The sequence below is a fragment of the Sinocyclocheilus rhinocerous genome, unplaced genomic scaffold (genome assembly GCF_001515625.1).
Source record: "Sinocyclocheilus rhinocerous isolate Xijiao unplaced genomic scaffold, SAMN03320098_v1.1 scaffold62, whole genome shotgun sequence".
Taxonomy (NCBI): domain Eukaryota; kingdom Metazoa; phylum Chordata; class Actinopteri; order Cypriniformes; family Cyprinidae; genus Sinocyclocheilus; species Sinocyclocheilus rhinocerous.
The window spans coordinates 288,860-307,002 of NW_015656585.1; the positions used below are offsets into that span (position 1 = coordinate 288,860).

Here is an 18,143-nt window from a genome sequence, read left to right on the forward strand (position 1 = left end):
ACAAAATGTGCAGTGCTGGGGGGCGCCCAGGACCAGGGTTGAGAAACACTGATTTAGACAAACAAGGTTCTTCTATGGCAGGGGTGCCCAACCCTGGTCCTGGAGATCTACCTTCCTGCAGAGTTCAGTTCATCAGGGTTAAAGCTGAACTTTGCAGGAAGGTAGATCTCCAGGAACAGGATTGGGCACCCCTGCAATATGGGTTAAGACATGCTTTTTTGATTATTAAATAATGATGCAAATCCCAGTAAATTGATTTACTACCTTAGTAAATAACCTTGCATAATTCATTTAAATACTCTCCTCCTATAAATTTTGTATCTGAAAGGGAAATTTCCACAAATACATAGGCTTTAAAGGTGTCATGAACTGCCTTTGTTTTTTATTAATTTGTTCTGTTCTCTGAGGTCCCCTTATAAAGTTATCAAGATTTTTACATAAAAAACATCATAATCTAGAAGTAATAGGCTATTTTCTGTCCTGTTTTTAACCCTCCTCATCAGAATGCTCCATTTGAATAGGTGTGACGGACTGCAGACGATAAGTAAATGCCCACTGCTATGATTGGCTAACACTTGTGTATGTTTCAGAGTAATATCGCGTCCATATCTCAGGCTTTGCGATTAGGAAATCGCAACGTCTCAAATCGCGATTTTGATTCGATTTCGATTAATCGCACAGCCCTACTACACTGTATTGTTTGTCAGTGAGATGGTGTAACAGCGTGATGAACCCTTCACAGCCCTGTGGTTGTTGGGCTGAAATACTGAACTGCTCACCGCACCACACCACACAGAGGGAATATTTAATGCAATACATTCACAGAGAATATTTAGCCCATAAATTCAGCGAGAATATGCAATTCATATTCCTTCAGGAATGCACATTTTCTTTGCTTAGTATAAGATTTTGTTTCACCATTTTCTGTTGTTTTACAGTTGTTCCTATTTGACAGTTGTACACATTAATATTTGGTGCAATATTCTTGTACATCAGTACAAGTTGTTTGTGATAATGCAGTCATCATCTAACCACCATGCAGTCCACATCATGATCATCCATTGTTGTGTCAACTAAATGGCCACACAGAGCAACCCTTGGGCTATGAAATCTCTATTCTCCTGAGGTTTGCAGCCAGACTCAGTGCTCAAAGCTTTCAAATGGCACTTCAAATGTCACACGCTCAACACATTGTAAAAATGCAGTGTGTCACAGCACAATGACAAAGCTGTGTGTCAAATATTCTGTTGCAGTGCTCTTCACAAGGACTGTGGTCAACCCAGATTCTTCCAGCATGTTTTTGCATGTTTATAATTTGCATGTCTTTTATTGAAAACTCTCTCCCCTTCTGTGTCACCCATGTCTGCTCTGTCCAGGTACACAGAGGAGTACAGTATGGATTCAACCAATGCACAGTAAGTCAGAACGGAAGCGTGGTACCGTCTAGCCTTTGGTGGCGAGTGAAATCTTATTAGGTGTCGTCACCTCTGTTTAGACTGGAAAGTCGTGACTCATTTACATTTAGCAGACACTCTTTTTATGAGTGATCTATTTAGCTACACAAATGAGACTGTGATAGAGGCTAATAAAATATTTTCTGTACATATAGAGAACATACAAATAAACCTTTATATCAAATCCCAGTAAATTGATTTACTACCTTAGTAAATAACCTTGCATAATTCATTTAAATACTCTCCTCCTATAAATTTTGTATCTGAAAGGGAAATTTCCACAAATACATAGGCTTTAAAGGTGTCATGAACTGCCTTTGTTTTTTATTAATTTGTTCTGTTCTCTGAGGTCCCCTTATAAAGTTATCAAGATTTTTACATAAAAAACATCATAATCTAGAAGTAATAGGCTATTTTCTGTCCTGTTTTTAACCCTCCTCATCAGAATGCTCCATTTGAATAGGTGTGACGGACTGCAGACGATAAGTAAATGCCCACTGCTATGATTGGCTAACACTTGTGTATGTTTCACAGCCTACACCTTTCATAGATGGACACTGCTGTGCTTTAGGTTAAAAATGCATACATATCAAGCGATATGTAATAACAGACGAAGCAATAGTGATCACGTAATAAAGACAGTTACTCACACTTGTGTATTATGTTGTGTATTACTGTCCAATATAGTCGGCACAGCATTGTCTTTGGACCAAGTTCTTACTGACAGGGTCTGGAACTTAAAGGGTAATATATTGAATATGTTGTTACTATCTGTTTTTATTTTTAGGCCATTCTAAACTCATTACACTTTCTTTCTTCAGAAGAACACAAACATGTGTTTGTTTGACTGTTCAAATGCAGTAAGCCATGAAAGAGATCTGAATTCAGGATTGCATGCTATCTGACAGGTGGCTTTTTGAGTGCGCACACCAGGTGTTTCTCAGTTAGCTCGAGTACCACAATGAGTTGGCTTATTGTGCTAAATAACTTTTCTCACCTTTTCTCATTCACGCATGTTTATTTATTGCTCTAACGTGTCAGTAACTTTGAACAGACCTGCACTATGTGGGTATACAGTATTTACATGTCGCAATATACACAATCTAGCAAAATCTCCATCAATAGATACTTTATATTGTACCAAATATATCATCATACTATTACCATCCAACTAGGGGTAATGATATTCAAACTGAAAAAACCTTTAACAGATTATCAGAGCAGATCAGTCATTTTAAAACATTCTATGAAGCAGAATTCCACAAACCGTGTGAGTGATTGGGATTGAGTGGTACCGTGTCTTCTCCCACTCTCTAAAAATGCACAAATGGCCTCACATCCATAATATCCAGATTGAGTTTGCTCTGCATGCAAGCTGCATGCTGCAATACAAGACTAGCATGCATTTTGGACAGTTGACAGAATTGTAACTTGCACATCATTTTAAGTCATGCCAATTTAAACATTCAAGCTGTTTTAACCCATAAAGTAATCGCACACTCTCTGAGAGACGATGTGTCTTGATGAACCAAGAATTTTTTTTTTTAAAGATTTTTTTTTGGCATTTTTGCCATTATTTTGATAAGATAGTAGAGTAATTACAGGAAGCAAAGTGGGACAGAGAGAGTGGGGGACAGGTTCATAGGTCGTCGAGCCGGGACTCGAACTCAGTCGAGCACTCGAACACTGCCCACAAGACGCCATTGATGCACCAAGATTAACGGGGTCATTGCATCGCGCCGCGTAAACATAAAACCATGTCTGCATTTGTGATGCGAGCACAGCCGCATGCGCAAGCAGTCTTCACAAACAAAGCGCGCGTCAGCATTTGAAATTGAAAGCAGCCTTGTGTTAGTGAGGTTCATATTTTAAATATATAAGTCCACTGCATACCAAACCACATAAATGATGACTTCATAGAGCATTTGTAAGGAAAACCGACGGGCGAGACTGCACACTTCAAGTGTAACATCAAACAAAGCGCGCGTCTTTCACAGCGCATGCTGTGCAGTGAAGCCCGCGAATGTCTTTGTAATTTGCTTCAACCTTTCCGAACTTTATGAAAGATTATTTTACGGAAGGTTCGAGTGGTGTATGTGTGTGAGGAATTGGAAGCAAGCAGAATATGGGTGTTTCTAAAGCAAACTCAGCGTCATCGCGCATGCGGTTAAAACTAAGCTCAGAATTGATTCTGAAATTCTCAGAATCGATCCAGAATCGCTGGAGAGAGAATCGCGATGCATCGATGGATCGATTTTTTTCTCCCACCCCTAGTACTTACAGACTGTGAGTCAGAACAGCCGGCATTGTAGTCTACTCTCCCAGGATCAGGAAACAGTCCTCAATAAAATGCGCTGCACACATCTGAATATTTGGGTTGAACTGTTCTGGAACAGTGTTGTAAATACAACTTAACCACTGATTTCTAGTCATGTCCTCTTTTGGAAGGCCAAACAAAGTATTTTCGCTTTTGCAACGAAACACACAGCGTCTTCACAACATGGCGGCGGCAGCAACAATAAAGTTACGCCTTCTTTCTTTGCGTGAACATTTGGGCGGTGTTATGCAAATCTTCCCACACAGTGACGTAGACATGTGGGGGCGTGTTTAAATGAGGCATTTTAGGAGGGCGTGGACTAGTCTTAACTTTTATAAAGAATATCTCTTTGGGTTTGAGACTTTAGTCTTTGCAACTTTAGGGATCTTATCTATTCACGAACAGATTGTAACACTCCAAAGAGAAAGGAAAACTTGAAATCGCATCATATGACCCCTTTAAATATGCACAAGTATAAATGAGATTAGAGAGCTACAGGGACAACGGTCAGTTTTTTTAGATGTTTTGTGTGAACTATTCCTTTATCCAAAATGCTATGTTATACTCTCAGAAAAAAAGGTACAAAGCTGTCACTGGGGTGTCATTGGGAGTTACCTTATATTACCCATTGCTGTAAGTACATGTAAGTGAACATAATGTAAAATATAGTGCGACCCTTGTTTCTGTAGTTATATATTTTGTTTCGTATTAGGGAATCAATTGTTGACTCCTGGAGTCACACATGGTATGTACTTTTCTGTTTGCTATGTATTGTGTATAGGGTTCAAATTCACTTAAATTCATATATTATTTCATTTGTATACAAAATATAGAGCCCCAAGATCCAAACAACCAAGCCAGCGGTGTAAGTAGCATGGCAAAACTCTCCAACTCTCCACCTTTTTTCCCGCCGTTGGCCTCACGGCCGACTGTACCCAAATTCTCGACAGAAAAGCAGTTTCCTTTATCTCTGGGTCCCAGGAGGGCGCGGAGAGTTGCGGACGGACCAACGCCGGACCGCACTCATCCTCCTCCTTCGCCAGCCGGCAGCAGCGGGCGGTTCGAGAGCGTCAACAAAGGCCCTACTCACGCACCCTCTGCCAACCCGTGGAACCAGGTGAGCCTTGCACCCCACACTCACACCCCTCTCCGGGCCGCTCACAAGCCACCCGAGTTGGGTCCCTGTGTTCCACCTCGCTGCCCCACTGCGGGTACGGCTGTGGTTCCGCTGGCCCCACTTGTACGGTTTCTGGGCGCCTGGTCAGCGCTACCCAGCCCATCTCGCTGGCTTCTGCCGAGGCTGGAATCAAAGTCGCGGAGGCGGCTCTTGTTCCCCTCAGAGAGCAGGGTGTTCACGTCCTCAACTCTCTAGTCTCTAGACGATTGGCTTATACTAGAACAGTCTCAGGATCAGTTGTGCTTGCTGGTCCGAACGGACAACACAGCGACCGTTACGTACATCAACCGACAAGGCTATCTGCGCTCCCGTCGCATGTCGCAACCCGCCCGCCACCCCTCCTCCTTTGGAGTCGGAAGGTTCTGAGGTCACTTCGTGCTGACTGTCACACAGCTGGCCGCGGGGCCTACGCAAGTATGCGTTTCCCCCAGTGAGGAGGAACTGTGCAAAGTCCGGGAGGACGAGGAGCGACTCTTGCTAGTGGAGCCATATTGGCCCACTCGGACCTGGTTCCCCGAACTAGTGCTCCTCCAGTAATGCCTAATTTCTAAACTTACAAAATAAATTTTTTTTTTTTCTTACTCCTATGCTAAGAAAATCTTGCTTTACAAAACGATGTGAATGTCCCTATTCTAACTTCTAGTGTTATTTCCCTTGGAATGCTCTGTAAAGTAGGCTGACATGAGCACACAGACTCTGAGTCTTCAATATTTATGCTCCGCGCACTATAAATAGAGCTAACACAGTATCTGTCAGTTGGAGAGCTAGCGTACGTGGGTGGATTGAAGGTATATTTTGGGCCGCTCAAATCAAAAGAAAAAAGATTTTTACAGAGACTATATTACTATCAGTTCAGCTATTACTGGCCAGCCCTGTTGTTCCATGTTGCCACGAAATGTTACGGATTTCCTTGCAATTATAATGTCAGTCTTTTCTAATGTGAGAAGCAGTTTGACAGTCAGGCAGAGCAATTATTTCTGGCACAGTGAAGACTTGCGGACAAGTTTTGTGTGTGTGGGTGTTGTGTGTCTGTTGATCCGTTCTTGCGTATATGTGAAATGCAGTCCTATTTCAAGAAGCTGGTATTGTTTGTTTTTATCTAATGCATTACACCGGTCGTTGTTTTATGATTGTAAACTTATTTTTTTGACTTCAACAAAACAGTCCTCAGCTCAGTAAACATCTACCTTACAGTATGTGTCACCACAACCTGTTTTAACGGCATTGCCATGGAGACAGAGCAGGAGAAGCAGGAAACAATGGCTGTTCTCTAGGATATCTCTCTCTATTTCTCTGCTGAATATGGTGCTTATAATTACTGCCTGCAATATACATCATGTCATGCCCTCGACAAATGTAAAGGGCTTTGAGAAGCTCTAGCCTACCATTAGTATGATGATTGTGACATCACAAATAGCAAACATACTCAGTATAATGATCCCCATAGTGAACGTGTACCACAGTGATTTCAGTTTTTAAGGGCAACTGAAAGTGTAAAAATCATGTATTATTCAAGCTTTATATGCACAGCTTTTATGACATAATATGCGTTATCACCAAGAAATGTGCATTAGTGGAGTAATTAGAAGCAAGAATGGTTATATGGAAAAAGCAAAAGGGTTTTACCAAAGGAATTTCTATATTATATTTTGTCCCAAAATTAAAAGAAAAAAAATATGTTCATTAAAAAAGTACAGACTGTAGCATTTTTAAATTATTTTTTGATTATTAAAGATGCTGTAAATTATTCAAGATGTGTGTGTGTGTGTGTGTGTGTGTGTGTGTGTGTGTGTGTGTGTGTATTTATTTATGCTATATTATTTGTTGATTATTTGTGTGTGTGTGTGTACTTATTTATGCTACATTGTGGGGACCAAATGTCCCCACAAGGATAGTTAAACCTGAAATTTTTGACATTGTGGGGACCGGCCTGCGGTCAGGGAAAAAAAAAAAAAGTAAATTATGTTTATCTGAAAGTGTAACAATGCAAACAGGTTTTCTGTTAGGGAAAGTTCCCACAATTCACAGAAACAAACGTGTGTGTGTGTTAATTTTTAGACCATGCATAAAATGTCTCTATGGCTGACAGATATGACTGAAATACCAGTAGGTGTCCTGGGAAATTGCACGTCTCTGTCACAGATGTGAGCGCTGTATTTTCACTCTCTGCTGCGAATCATTAGCTGCGTCAAATCACATACTGTCAAATGTACAAATGACTTCTCAACTATAAAGTATATTCTGTGCATGTCATGTAGATTTCAGAATCTCTTTGGAAGCAGTGGGAATGTTTTCACCTTGTGTTTTATGAGGGTATTTGGATATACTACATTTTTTGTAGTGGTTTTTGCATACTATATACACTACGGGTCAAATTATGATTTTTTAAAATGAGTTTTTTAAATCATAATATTAGTTTGGAATAATTATGATTTTTTTTTTATTAAGATTTTTTAAATCATATTATAATGTAATTTCAGCATGGCCATCACAGGAATAAATTATATTTTAAAATATATTAAAATAGAAAACAGTTATTTTAAATTGTAATATTTCACAATATTACAGTCTTACTGTGTTTTTGATCTAATAAATGCAGCTTTGGTGAGCAAATATAAAAAAATCTTAATTATTAAGCATTATTTTGACCGGTAGTGTAGTAAGGAAGTAGGCTGTGATGCTCAAATAGATTAGATGCTGTGATGTTTTGTGTTTGGGATTCCTGGCCTCGGGGTTTCTGATGAATTGAAGACGGGTTTTGGATTGAGTGTGGTTGGATGACAGACAAAAACAAAATGACGGAAATTAACAAAATGGCAGAAATCACTTATAGCACCACCAAGTACACACTCCTATTCTCTGCAGCTTGCTTAAAAAATGTTGGTTTTAATAAAAAAAAAATGAAAAGTGTACTGTATCTGGGCAGAATTTTTTCAGTTTTCAGTTCTTGTTTTTTTTTTCAGTTTCAGTTTTTATTGCAGAATACAAATAATTATTTTTTTTGTGAAATTAATTTCTGTATGCAAATATGAATTTCTTTTGATTTTGAGTTTTTCCCGAAATTCACCCAAAAGCATCTCATTAGTGATATGCATGATGAGCATCAATGTGATTAATCATTTTACAGCATTGTGTGGGTGGTGACTGTAGATTTCGTGAAGCTACAGTGTTGTGTGTTTTGGGATAGATTCAAAGATGCTGTATTTTAGATCATAAAGGATGTTGCCGCAATATGATGATAATATATATGAATTCAAAATTATAGACACTGAAATAGTACTTAGGGAAACATTCATGCATAGATGGGAGAGGCTGATGTCTGCTGAGAGTTCATCTGAAGCACCACCGTTGCTAATGCTCCTTGTCAGATGTCCTAAAAGATCTGAAACGCTCTCGTACATCTTAAAGATGGATCTGGAGATTAAAAGAAGTTAGTTACACTCTGGGCAGTTTTGTATGCTGCTGTTAATATATATATATATATATATATATTTATATATATATTTATTTTTTTACAGAAGAATGAATATTTAAAAAATTGGACATTTTAAAATGTGTGATTATCATTATAAAGTGTGATTACGTGTCCAAATATTTTGGGCGTAACTATATCATACATTTACTACCACTGCATGTAAAATTAGTTTTAAAATATTGTGTTAAAACATCATTTTATTTCCTTTCCACAGGGTGCAGGTGGAATTTTATGTAAATGAAAACACATTCAAGGAGAGGTTGAAGCTCTTTTTCATCAAAAACCAAAGGTCAAGTAAGTAAAATCTTTTGACCCTTTGAGCCATTTACAGCCAACAAAACAGAATCCATTACTGCAAGCATAAACAATACTCAAGATTTTAATGGATCTCAATATCACTATACATACACATGTACAGTGCCTCCATATCTTTGCCTTTTATGTGGCCTATTACTGGCTAAATCATCATAACAGCGAAGGTGACTTTGTTTTAACTGTTTGTGTGAATTTATGATGGTACTGTAAGTTTGTTGGATTGCCAGACTGCTGAATTATTTATAACACATTTTCCAGATGGGTTTTCTATGGTATGAAACTCCACTTCATAATTTACTGTATTGCAGGTCTCAGAATACGCCTCTTCAACCTCTCCTTGAAGTTGTTAACATGCCTCCTTTATATAATCAGAGTCTCACTAGATGATCCAACTAACCAGATCACATGTGCACGGTGAGTAAGCATGATATTTAAAGGGAAAAATATAATATGAAAATTCTGTCATTTATACATCTTCATATATACACTACCATTCAAAAGTTTGGGGTTAGTATGATTTTATTATGTTTTCGATACAGGTCCCTTATGCCTAATTTCTTAAAGTAAAAAACAGTAATATTTTGAAATATTATTAGAATTTTAAACAACTGTTTTCTATTTTATTATATTTTACATTGTAATCTATTCCTGTAATGGCAAAGCTGAATTTTTAGCACCATTGCATCACTGAATTTTCAGCATCAAATGATCCTTCAGAAACCTATCCAACATGCTGATCTGCAGCTCAAGTAACATATTTTATTATTATCAATTTTGAAAACAATTGTGCTGCTTAATATTTTTTGTAGAAACCGTGGTGCATTTTGTCAGGATAGGAAGTTTAAAAGAACAACATTTATTTGAAATCTTTTGTAACATTATAAATGTGTTTAGTGTCACTTTTGATCATTTTTATGCATAATTGGAGAATAAAGTATTCATTTCTTTAAAAAAAAAAAATTTAATGACCCAAACTTTTGAATGGTAATTTTTTCTTTCATGCAACACAAAAGATCATAACAGCACTCTTGCTTGTGCGATACGTCTTTTATACAACAGTCCATTTCAGCTCCATTTTGGGTTTCTTCCTCACTGATGAGATGATGAGAAAAAATGCTCCTTGTTCTGTGCAAAATCAGACAACTTCACTTCCACTCACATACTCTGGTCTGGAACGTTAACACACAACAGCAGAATGATATGAACAACAAAACCTCTCGCAACATTCCATGGAAAGTATCAGCAGTATTGAAACGCTGCTTGTCCAGTCATCTTAGAGGACTGGAACTAACTGCTGTATAATGATTTTACTTCAGCTCTTTCGTGACATGACAACAAAGGCACACCAAAATAAAATGCATTATAGTACGCCTCAAAAGCACCGCTTAAATTACTTGAGACCGACTCTTGGGATCAGCCCAGACTCATCAGTCTGAAGTGTCCATTAGAGTCGCTTTTAATACCAGCCACAAAAACCATTCATGGACAGTGTCTTTAGTAACTGACAGAAAGAGAGAGCAGTGTGTACTTGTGTGCAGGCATGCTGGGAGAGGAGAGGGTGCCCTACGAGCAGTAATCAAATGAGAGAGGCCATCTCATGCTGTCGTTTATGTCAGAGCCAGCAGGCATGATCCCTCAGTGTTTCAATCCTGATGCCTTTCACTTTTATGTGTGTTATGTTCTAACTGCCTGTTATCGTGATTATAGGAAACATTGCACAAACATCACAGATGCTCTTTGCAGCAAAGCCTGTGGCAACTACACAACAAACCTGACCGCAGATCCCACACAAATAAACTGGTGAGACCTGTCTGCATATTTGATATTGTGATCATAAATCAAACTTATTAACTAATTAGGGTGTTTCTTTTTGAATATTTCCTTATGTGTTTGTGTTTCTTGTTATGTATATTTGAAGGGAGTTAATATTTTGGGTGAATAGGAGAGTTCCTGTATGGGCGATACAGGTAGGTAGAGATTTTTTTTGTGATTCATGGAAAGAACCTTTTACAAAATATATCTTTAAAAAAATCTCTATTTTGTGGTTTAGAATCTTAATCTAAAAAAAGCTTTATTGGCTTTTTGGATTTTTTTGTGCTAACCACTTTCATAGATTAAATATACAAGATCCATTACAAGAATAAACATATAGGCAGAGTAAATTAAAATATAAAAATCTTATGGAGAGGTGTGTGCAGATTGGCTCAATGTCAATATATTTAAATATCTGAAATAATATGAATACCCTGCTGGAATTCAGACCACTGCACTTGCAAGTACAATATTGCTTTTCTACAACACTTCAATAAACAAGTTACATTGCTTAAGTTACATTTTAGACATACTATTAAAATATATTGAAAATCAGATACTTTGTCTGGTTTTGGTCCGCCAAACTAATTTGTTCTAAGCCACTAAGCCACTAAAATAATGTTTTTATTCCTGATTGAATCAGTTTTTTGAATGCACTGTTTGAGCAAATAATTCAGTGATACATTTATAAAAATAGTAACTTGTTTCATTCCTGAATAAATCAGTGTGCTTTGAACAAATTGGTTAACTGAATGAATCAATGACTACAAAATCAGGAACTTGTTTGGTTCCTCAAGAAATCAATGTGCTTTGAATAAATCAGTTAAGTGAATGAACCAATGACTCACTCATATTCACTTGTTTCATTTTGAATGAATCAGCTGAGCGAATGATTCAAAGACTATAAAATCATAAAATCAGTCACTTCTTTGGTTCCTTTATAAATCAGTGTGCTTTAAACAAATAATTTGAATGTTTCTCTCATCAAGATGGTCTTTTATTACCATCAACTGGCGTAATGATGTAACCTGCAGAAAGCGTTAATGAAAAATACCCACTACTGCATTGACTGACAGTCTGTCTGGAAGACAGACAAACAGAGTGATATAAACGGTGAAAAACAGTGCACCAATTATCCTCTCAGTGCTCCTGACTGTCAGATGCAATTTTCTTTTGTCCTGTTTGCTGTCTGAACTTAACCAGACAGCAATAGAGGTGCACAGGACAGACCCCAGGAGGGTTTTGCATTGCGTAACCTTTTTTATTTTTTAAGAGTGTGCATCACTGTTCACATGTCTTTATGACAACTAATTGTTTCTCACTCTCACACAGTACTCAGACTCTGATAGGATTTGAAGTTATTTCCTGAAATCTCATTATTTTCTGTTATTGATACTCCACTACCCAGGTGAAAAAGACGTAGTATTAAATGTATTAAAAATATACTTGAAATTCAAGTAGTATGTTTATAATACATTTGTATTCCCAACATGCTTATTTGAAGTGCAATAAAAATATATTGAATTGCATTTTAATATATTTCTAAAAAGTATAGTAGAAGTACTTTTGTATTAAATATATGCTTAGTTATACTTCTAAGAAATATGCTAAACAGAAGCATACTTTTAATGTATTTATAAAAAAGTATACTAGAAATACTTTGGCAATAAATATATTTTTAGTTACACTTTTAAGGGTGCCCAGGTCTCCGGAACCTGCTACGACGCTCAGCTCCATCAGCCCTCCATTTGCGCCTTCGGATCCACCAGCTCTGTCTCCATCGGTCGGCCCCCAGATGTTGGCAGCCACACCATCTACATCTTGGCTCCTCGCTCCCTCGATTCCGCCGTGTGTTGTCAGCACTGGGATGCTCTGGGTCTGTGCCATGTGCCAAACACCATCTAAGCTGCCAGGGCATCATCGTCATCCTCCCATCACCATCCCTTCGCCACATCCTGCCATCATCCCCGCACTTTTGCCTCTCACCATCCCTACGCCATCTCCTTGTCCACCTCCAAAACCCCCTCCATCCCTCCCTATTCTGTTGCTTGAACTTTATCATCTTCAGTCTTTGAAAAACAAAGTGCATAAGTGAATAGCTTGTGTGTGTGCAGTCTTTTTTATGTATTTTTTTTCTTCAGAAAATTGCATTGTAATTTTTATTTATTCATTGATGTAAAATTCTGTACTTTTTAGTAAGGCCGGTATAACTGAAATGTTCTACAAATGGAAAAGATAGCTCTGCCATAGCATTTCAGTCTTTTTTTATTTATGTTTTTTTATAATGTATTAAAATGTACTTGAGTATGTTTGTAGTAATACAAATATACTATAAACATACTTGTATTTCAAGTGCATTTTTAATACATTTAATAGTATGTTTTGTTTTGTTTTTCACCAAAGTATATATGCTTGTAATTGTTATTTGTAATGTACACAACAATATATAATACATTAAAGTTTTCTAGATATCAAAGTGTGTACGTGTGTGTATATACTGAAAAAAGCAGCTTTATAATATACTAGTAGTGTAATGCTAATGCATTTCCAATGAGCTGAAATACAATTGAAATGTACTTGAAGTACATTAAAACGATGCTTCAAATATACTCTAACTGTAGTTCATGAAGTATTAAAAGGACATTTTAAATGTATTTTAAGAAATACACTTAAATTGCACTAAATATACTTAAAGTGGTTCCATTTTAACACAATTTCAATATATTAAATATATTACAAATAGATTAAAATCAAACTTAAACATATCTTGAAATACACTTAATATACTTAAAGTTGTTTCAAAATAATACATCTAATATGCACTTAGTATAGTATAATTTAAATATAGTAAGTATGTCTGAAAAAGCACAATTTAAATATATTTCTTTTTCACCTGGGTAATCAAAATTATAATGTTTCCTGCACCACAGGTGACAGTGGCCTTAATTAGCTTCTTGCAAGCAATGCTCCTGGTGTATCTCAGCTACAAGGTAAGATTATTGTCATTGTTATTCTGCCCTTGTGAGCTTTCTAACCACTGATCTAAATTAAATCTGACTATTTCAGCTTCTCTTGGGTCGCTTAAGGGCCACTTTACGTCTTTAGTTCCCCAATAATGGGAAGTGCTCTTCACTTTTGACAGAAAAAAATTCTCCAACTTGTTTCTTTATTGATTTAACAAGAATAAAGCTGAATTTTCTGCTGCTGGGAGCTTAATCTTTGTTGTAATTAAAGGGTGCATCCCAATTTGTGCACTTACACTATGAAAAGATTTGTAGTGTACTTTTTTACACACTTCCTTCCAATTGTGTTTCCACCACAAAATAAACAGAGAAGGTCATTGCAACTTTGACTTTTTTTCAGAATTCTATAATTTTCCGACATTTTCTCAGAATTCTGAGTTTACATCTCATATTTTCTGACTTTTTTTCTCAGAATTCTGAAGTTTACATCTTGTAATTCAGTTTTTTGTTTCAGCCATGGAAAAGGTCATTGTGACATTTATCTCTCAACTCTGACTTTCCTTCTCCGAATTGGTTTATCAGTTTATCTCAAAATTATAAGATTAAAAGTCGCAAATACCTTTTTTAGTTTGCTATTCTGTTGTGGAAACGGGCTTCCATACAAAATAGTACAAACTACATGCTATTTTCACACTGTAAATTGGATGCAGTAATTCCAATGTCACTATTTAGGACAGATTATTTTAGATTTTTACATTATATGAATTAGGATGTTTTTGTTTATTTATATATTTATTTTTGTGCAATACATTTGCATTAAATGTGCTTTTTCTGCAGTATAACATTTATTTCATTTCTAGGGGAACATTTGGGAGCAGATTTTCCAAATCTCCTTCATCATTGAGATGATCAATACAGTGCCATTCATAATTACAGTAAGTTATGAAGATATCTGGTGGACACAGAAGCACGTATCCAGTTGCTGCCGTCAAACAGTCATTGTTGATAGTAATTGTTGAGTACTGTTGGGATAGTATTGTTGTGATTGATGGTAATTATATGAGTAGCCATTGACATTTGAAAGCTAATTGTGATAGTGAATGATTATTACTGAAATGCAACAATTAGCCAAGTAACAAATAACCATTTTTTGACCTGCATTCAGTGGGAGCAAATTATAGGATGTTTAATTCCTTTCTGCTAATGCCATTACAGATGTAAAAGCTATGGAGTGGAACACAACACAGTTATGCTTTTCTGTTATAAATGTTTTGAATGTTTTTACTTTCTTATATGTTTTTACTGTTTTTATTCTTTCTAGACTGAAATATGTCTGATACAGTCATCCTTCATTCTATGAGTGTTTTCTTTTCTAGATCTTTTGGCCTCCGCTGAGGAACATATTTGTTCCCGTGTTTCTTAACTGTTGGCTTGCCAAATCAGCGCTGGAGAACATGATTGTAAGTAGTTTTTGCAGCTCTGCAGTGCATTTCACATGCCTATGGGAAATCACGTTGGGTGTTTTAGCAGAATAACATGGGTGGTGTTTGATAATATTGCTTTGTTGGGAAGCTTTATGCACTTGACAAATGATAATGCATCATCAATGAGCAAACATTTGAGAGGGTGCCAGCGTTCCCTTCCCTGCCAGATGAACGGGTCAAATGGCCAGAGAGAACCTGGCAGGGGGAATGTCCTTTTACAAATGCTTTAAGCAAAGATATTGGTAGAAGAGAAATACTAACCATAACCAAAATGTGACATGGAAGAAATATTTCTCTATTTTACCCCAAAGTTTTCTTAAAATATATTTTCCTTCCTAGTGAGGTGAATATTACGAAAAGGCAACCATTTAAGGCATGATCTCATGGGCATGACATTTTAGTTAACATACATGTGTATCTCATATATAATTGAGCAGTACAGTTATTCACATTTGTCTTACTATATTTTGCTCTATTACATTCAGCGGAATAGAAGAATTAGTTATTTGAGGAGCTCTAGACCTTCATTGTGCAATGAATGAAAGATAATGAAGGTTATTACGTTCTCTTTAAAGCAGGCACTTAAATGGGCAGTCTTTCTTTCAGAACAGGGCGTTTACAGTTATCTCACGTTGCCTGCAATATATGTTTTATTCTTGTACTTGTACTTGTCTTGGTTTATTCTCTGAGGGATGAGATCGCTTTCACCTATCTCTGTTCCTTTCTAGAATGATCTCCATCGTGCCATTCAGCGCACACACTCTGCCATGTTCAACCAGGTCCTCATTCTGATCTGTACACTGCTCTGTCTGGTCTTTACTGGGTAAAGCTCTTTGATCTCTTTGGCACTTCAGCCTTGTACAGGCCTGGATCTAATGCCGCAAATCTGAAACAGTGACACTCAGATGTATTAACTGTCCAGGGCTGCGTTTCCCAAAAGCATCGTAAGCCTAAGTTGATCGTAGCTCCATTGGTTTCAATGGGTCTACGATGTACTTAAGCTTACGATGCTTTTGGGAAACGCAGCCCTGATCATTAATGCAAATCATCCAAAAATATTTTTTACCCCTGCAGTGTCAAAACAAGATGCTACTGTTTTATTAGAAATTCTGAAACAAAATCTGCTGAGTTGTTAATAGAGTACAGCAGTCACAGCTCACTTTTTTCAGCAGTCTGGGTTCTGGAAGTATTTGCCCATTCATTTTCTCTGTCGGGATTGAAAAATAAATCCTTAGTAAGGAGCTGTAAGCCATAAACTGAACCACCCAGCTCTGACATGAATCTTATTACAAACTTTGTTTCAAAGCAAAAAAGTATTTGAAAATCTGAGAAAAAAGACAAAGGTATAAGACTGTGAACTTAATGCCTTTTATTAAACAGTGTAGGTCACATAGCACATGAAGAAAAAATTTAGCCGTCATCACAAGAATAAATTACATTTTTAAATATTTTCAAATAGAAAACAGTAATTTTAGAATGTAATAAAAATTCACTGTATATTACTATTTTTTGCTGCATTTTATGTCCGTCTTGAACAATAAATACTTTAATGCTAAAAAAAAAGTTTGTAAATGGTATTCTGAGTTTCAGAACAGAACTGTTGCGCTATATTTGGAAGCATTAATTATTTAAATGAAACAACTGAAAATCTTAAATCATAAAGTAAAATTTTGTTGTTTTTCAACAAAGTTGAAGTGTCAGTAGCAGAAGGTAGTTTAATTTGATTATTCTCAGGTGGTCAAACTACAGTAATTATTAGCCCTTATATTTTATTTTGTATTAGCATATATTTGCATATATATCTGATACACTTGTATCAATATATTGGGTCTTGGGTCTGAATAAAGTTATTATGGACTACAACTACCACAGAATGTAATAAATCACACAACTGTTACAGTCCTTATGTATTTACATTATAATTGAAATTGATGTTATAATGTAAACCACACAGTGGTTTTAAAATTGCCATTTTAGACATGACATGTAATATGTTGTAGAGCAAAATGTGAAAGTCTTTATTTCAGACCTTATTTTACTCCAAATCGAAAACCGCTATTTTAAAAACCCATTTGAAATTCCTGAGGGAGCCCATGGTGAAATGGCCTTCTGGACAAGCCTACAAATTGCCATCATGACTGAGCAGCTCTATTGAACCCTATTCATGGAAAGAGCCTTGAAATGTCTTCCTAATGAAACTATGATGCTAAATTTATTAGATATAATCTCTATTTTTAAAATTATTTTCTAATACTCCATAGGGCTTGTGGGATTCAGCACCTCGAGCGGGCAGGGAAGAATCTCACTCTTTTCGACGCTTTATATTTCTGCATCGTCACCTTCTCGACTGTTGGTTATGGAGACGTCACACCCAGAATCTGGCCCTCTCAGCTACTCGTGGTCATCATGATCTGTGTGGCTCTGGTGGTGCTGCCATTACAGGTGATACGACCACAAGCAGCACAATCACTAGCCTTCAGTATTAAACGAATAGTTCACCCAAAAATATACTCACCTTCAGGCCATCCAAGATGTAGATTAATTTGTTTCTTCATTGGAACAGATTTGGAAAAATTACCATTACATCTCTTTCTTACCATTGGATTTTCTGCAATGAATAGGTGCCGTCAGAATGAGAGTCCAAACAGCTGATAAAAACAATCAATTAAAGGGGTCATATGATGCGATTTAAATTTTTCCTTTCTCTTTGGAGTGTTACAAGCTCTTGGTGCATAAAGAAGATCTGTAAAGTTGCAAAGACTAAAGTCTCAAATCCAAAGAGATATTCTTTATAAAAGTTAAGACTTGTCCACGCCCTCCTAAAACGCCTCGTTTTAACACACCCCCATCTGAATAGCTGGCCAATCAGAGCACAACTCGCTTTTCAGACCGATGAACTTTGTAAAAATCGACACGTTTCAGAAAGGCGGGGCATAGAGGAGAAACAATAATGTACATTATGTGGAAAATAATGTGTTTTTTTAAACCTTAAACCGCATAAACACATTGCATTACACCAAATACACAAAATAATGTTCTTTTTAGCAGCATGATATGACCCCTTTAACATCTTGTAAAGTGAAATGCTGCATGTTTGTAATAAAGAAATCCATTAAGATGTTTTAAACCTTAAACCATTGCTTCTG

The 18,143-nt window shown here is 36.7% G+C and overlaps 1 protein-coding gene across 11 annotated transcripts in view; it reads left to right on the forward strand.

The window, feature by feature from the left end:
• Positions 1-18,143, forward strand: part of kcnt1b (potassium sodium-activated channel subfamily T member 1b) — a 98,100-nt gene that overhangs the window by 48,844 nt on the left and 31,113 nt on the right. For 10 of the 11 annotated variants that reach the window (XM_016527894.1, XM_016527885.1, XM_016527888.1 and 7 more), the window contains exons 4-12: positions 8,638-8,717; positions 9,047-9,152; positions 10,446-10,538; positions 10,657-10,705; positions 13,481-13,540; positions 14,374-14,448; positions 14,890-14,973; positions 15,726-15,820; positions 17,259-17,439. In XM_016527894.1, coding sequence (XP_016383380.1) covers positions 8,638-8,717; positions 9,047-9,152; positions 10,446-10,538; positions 10,657-10,705; positions 13,481-13,540; positions 14,374-14,448; positions 14,890-14,973; positions 15,726-15,820; positions 17,259-17,439 — 823 coding nt within the window. Of the gene's footprint in view, positions 1-1,376; positions 1,416-8,637; positions 8,718-9,046; positions 9,153-10,445; positions 10,539-10,656; positions 10,706-13,480; positions 13,541-14,373; positions 14,449-14,889; positions 14,974-15,725; positions 15,821-17,258; positions 17,440-18,143 lie in introns of all 11 variants that reach the window. The other variant, XM_016527890.1, reaches the window with a different exon arrangement.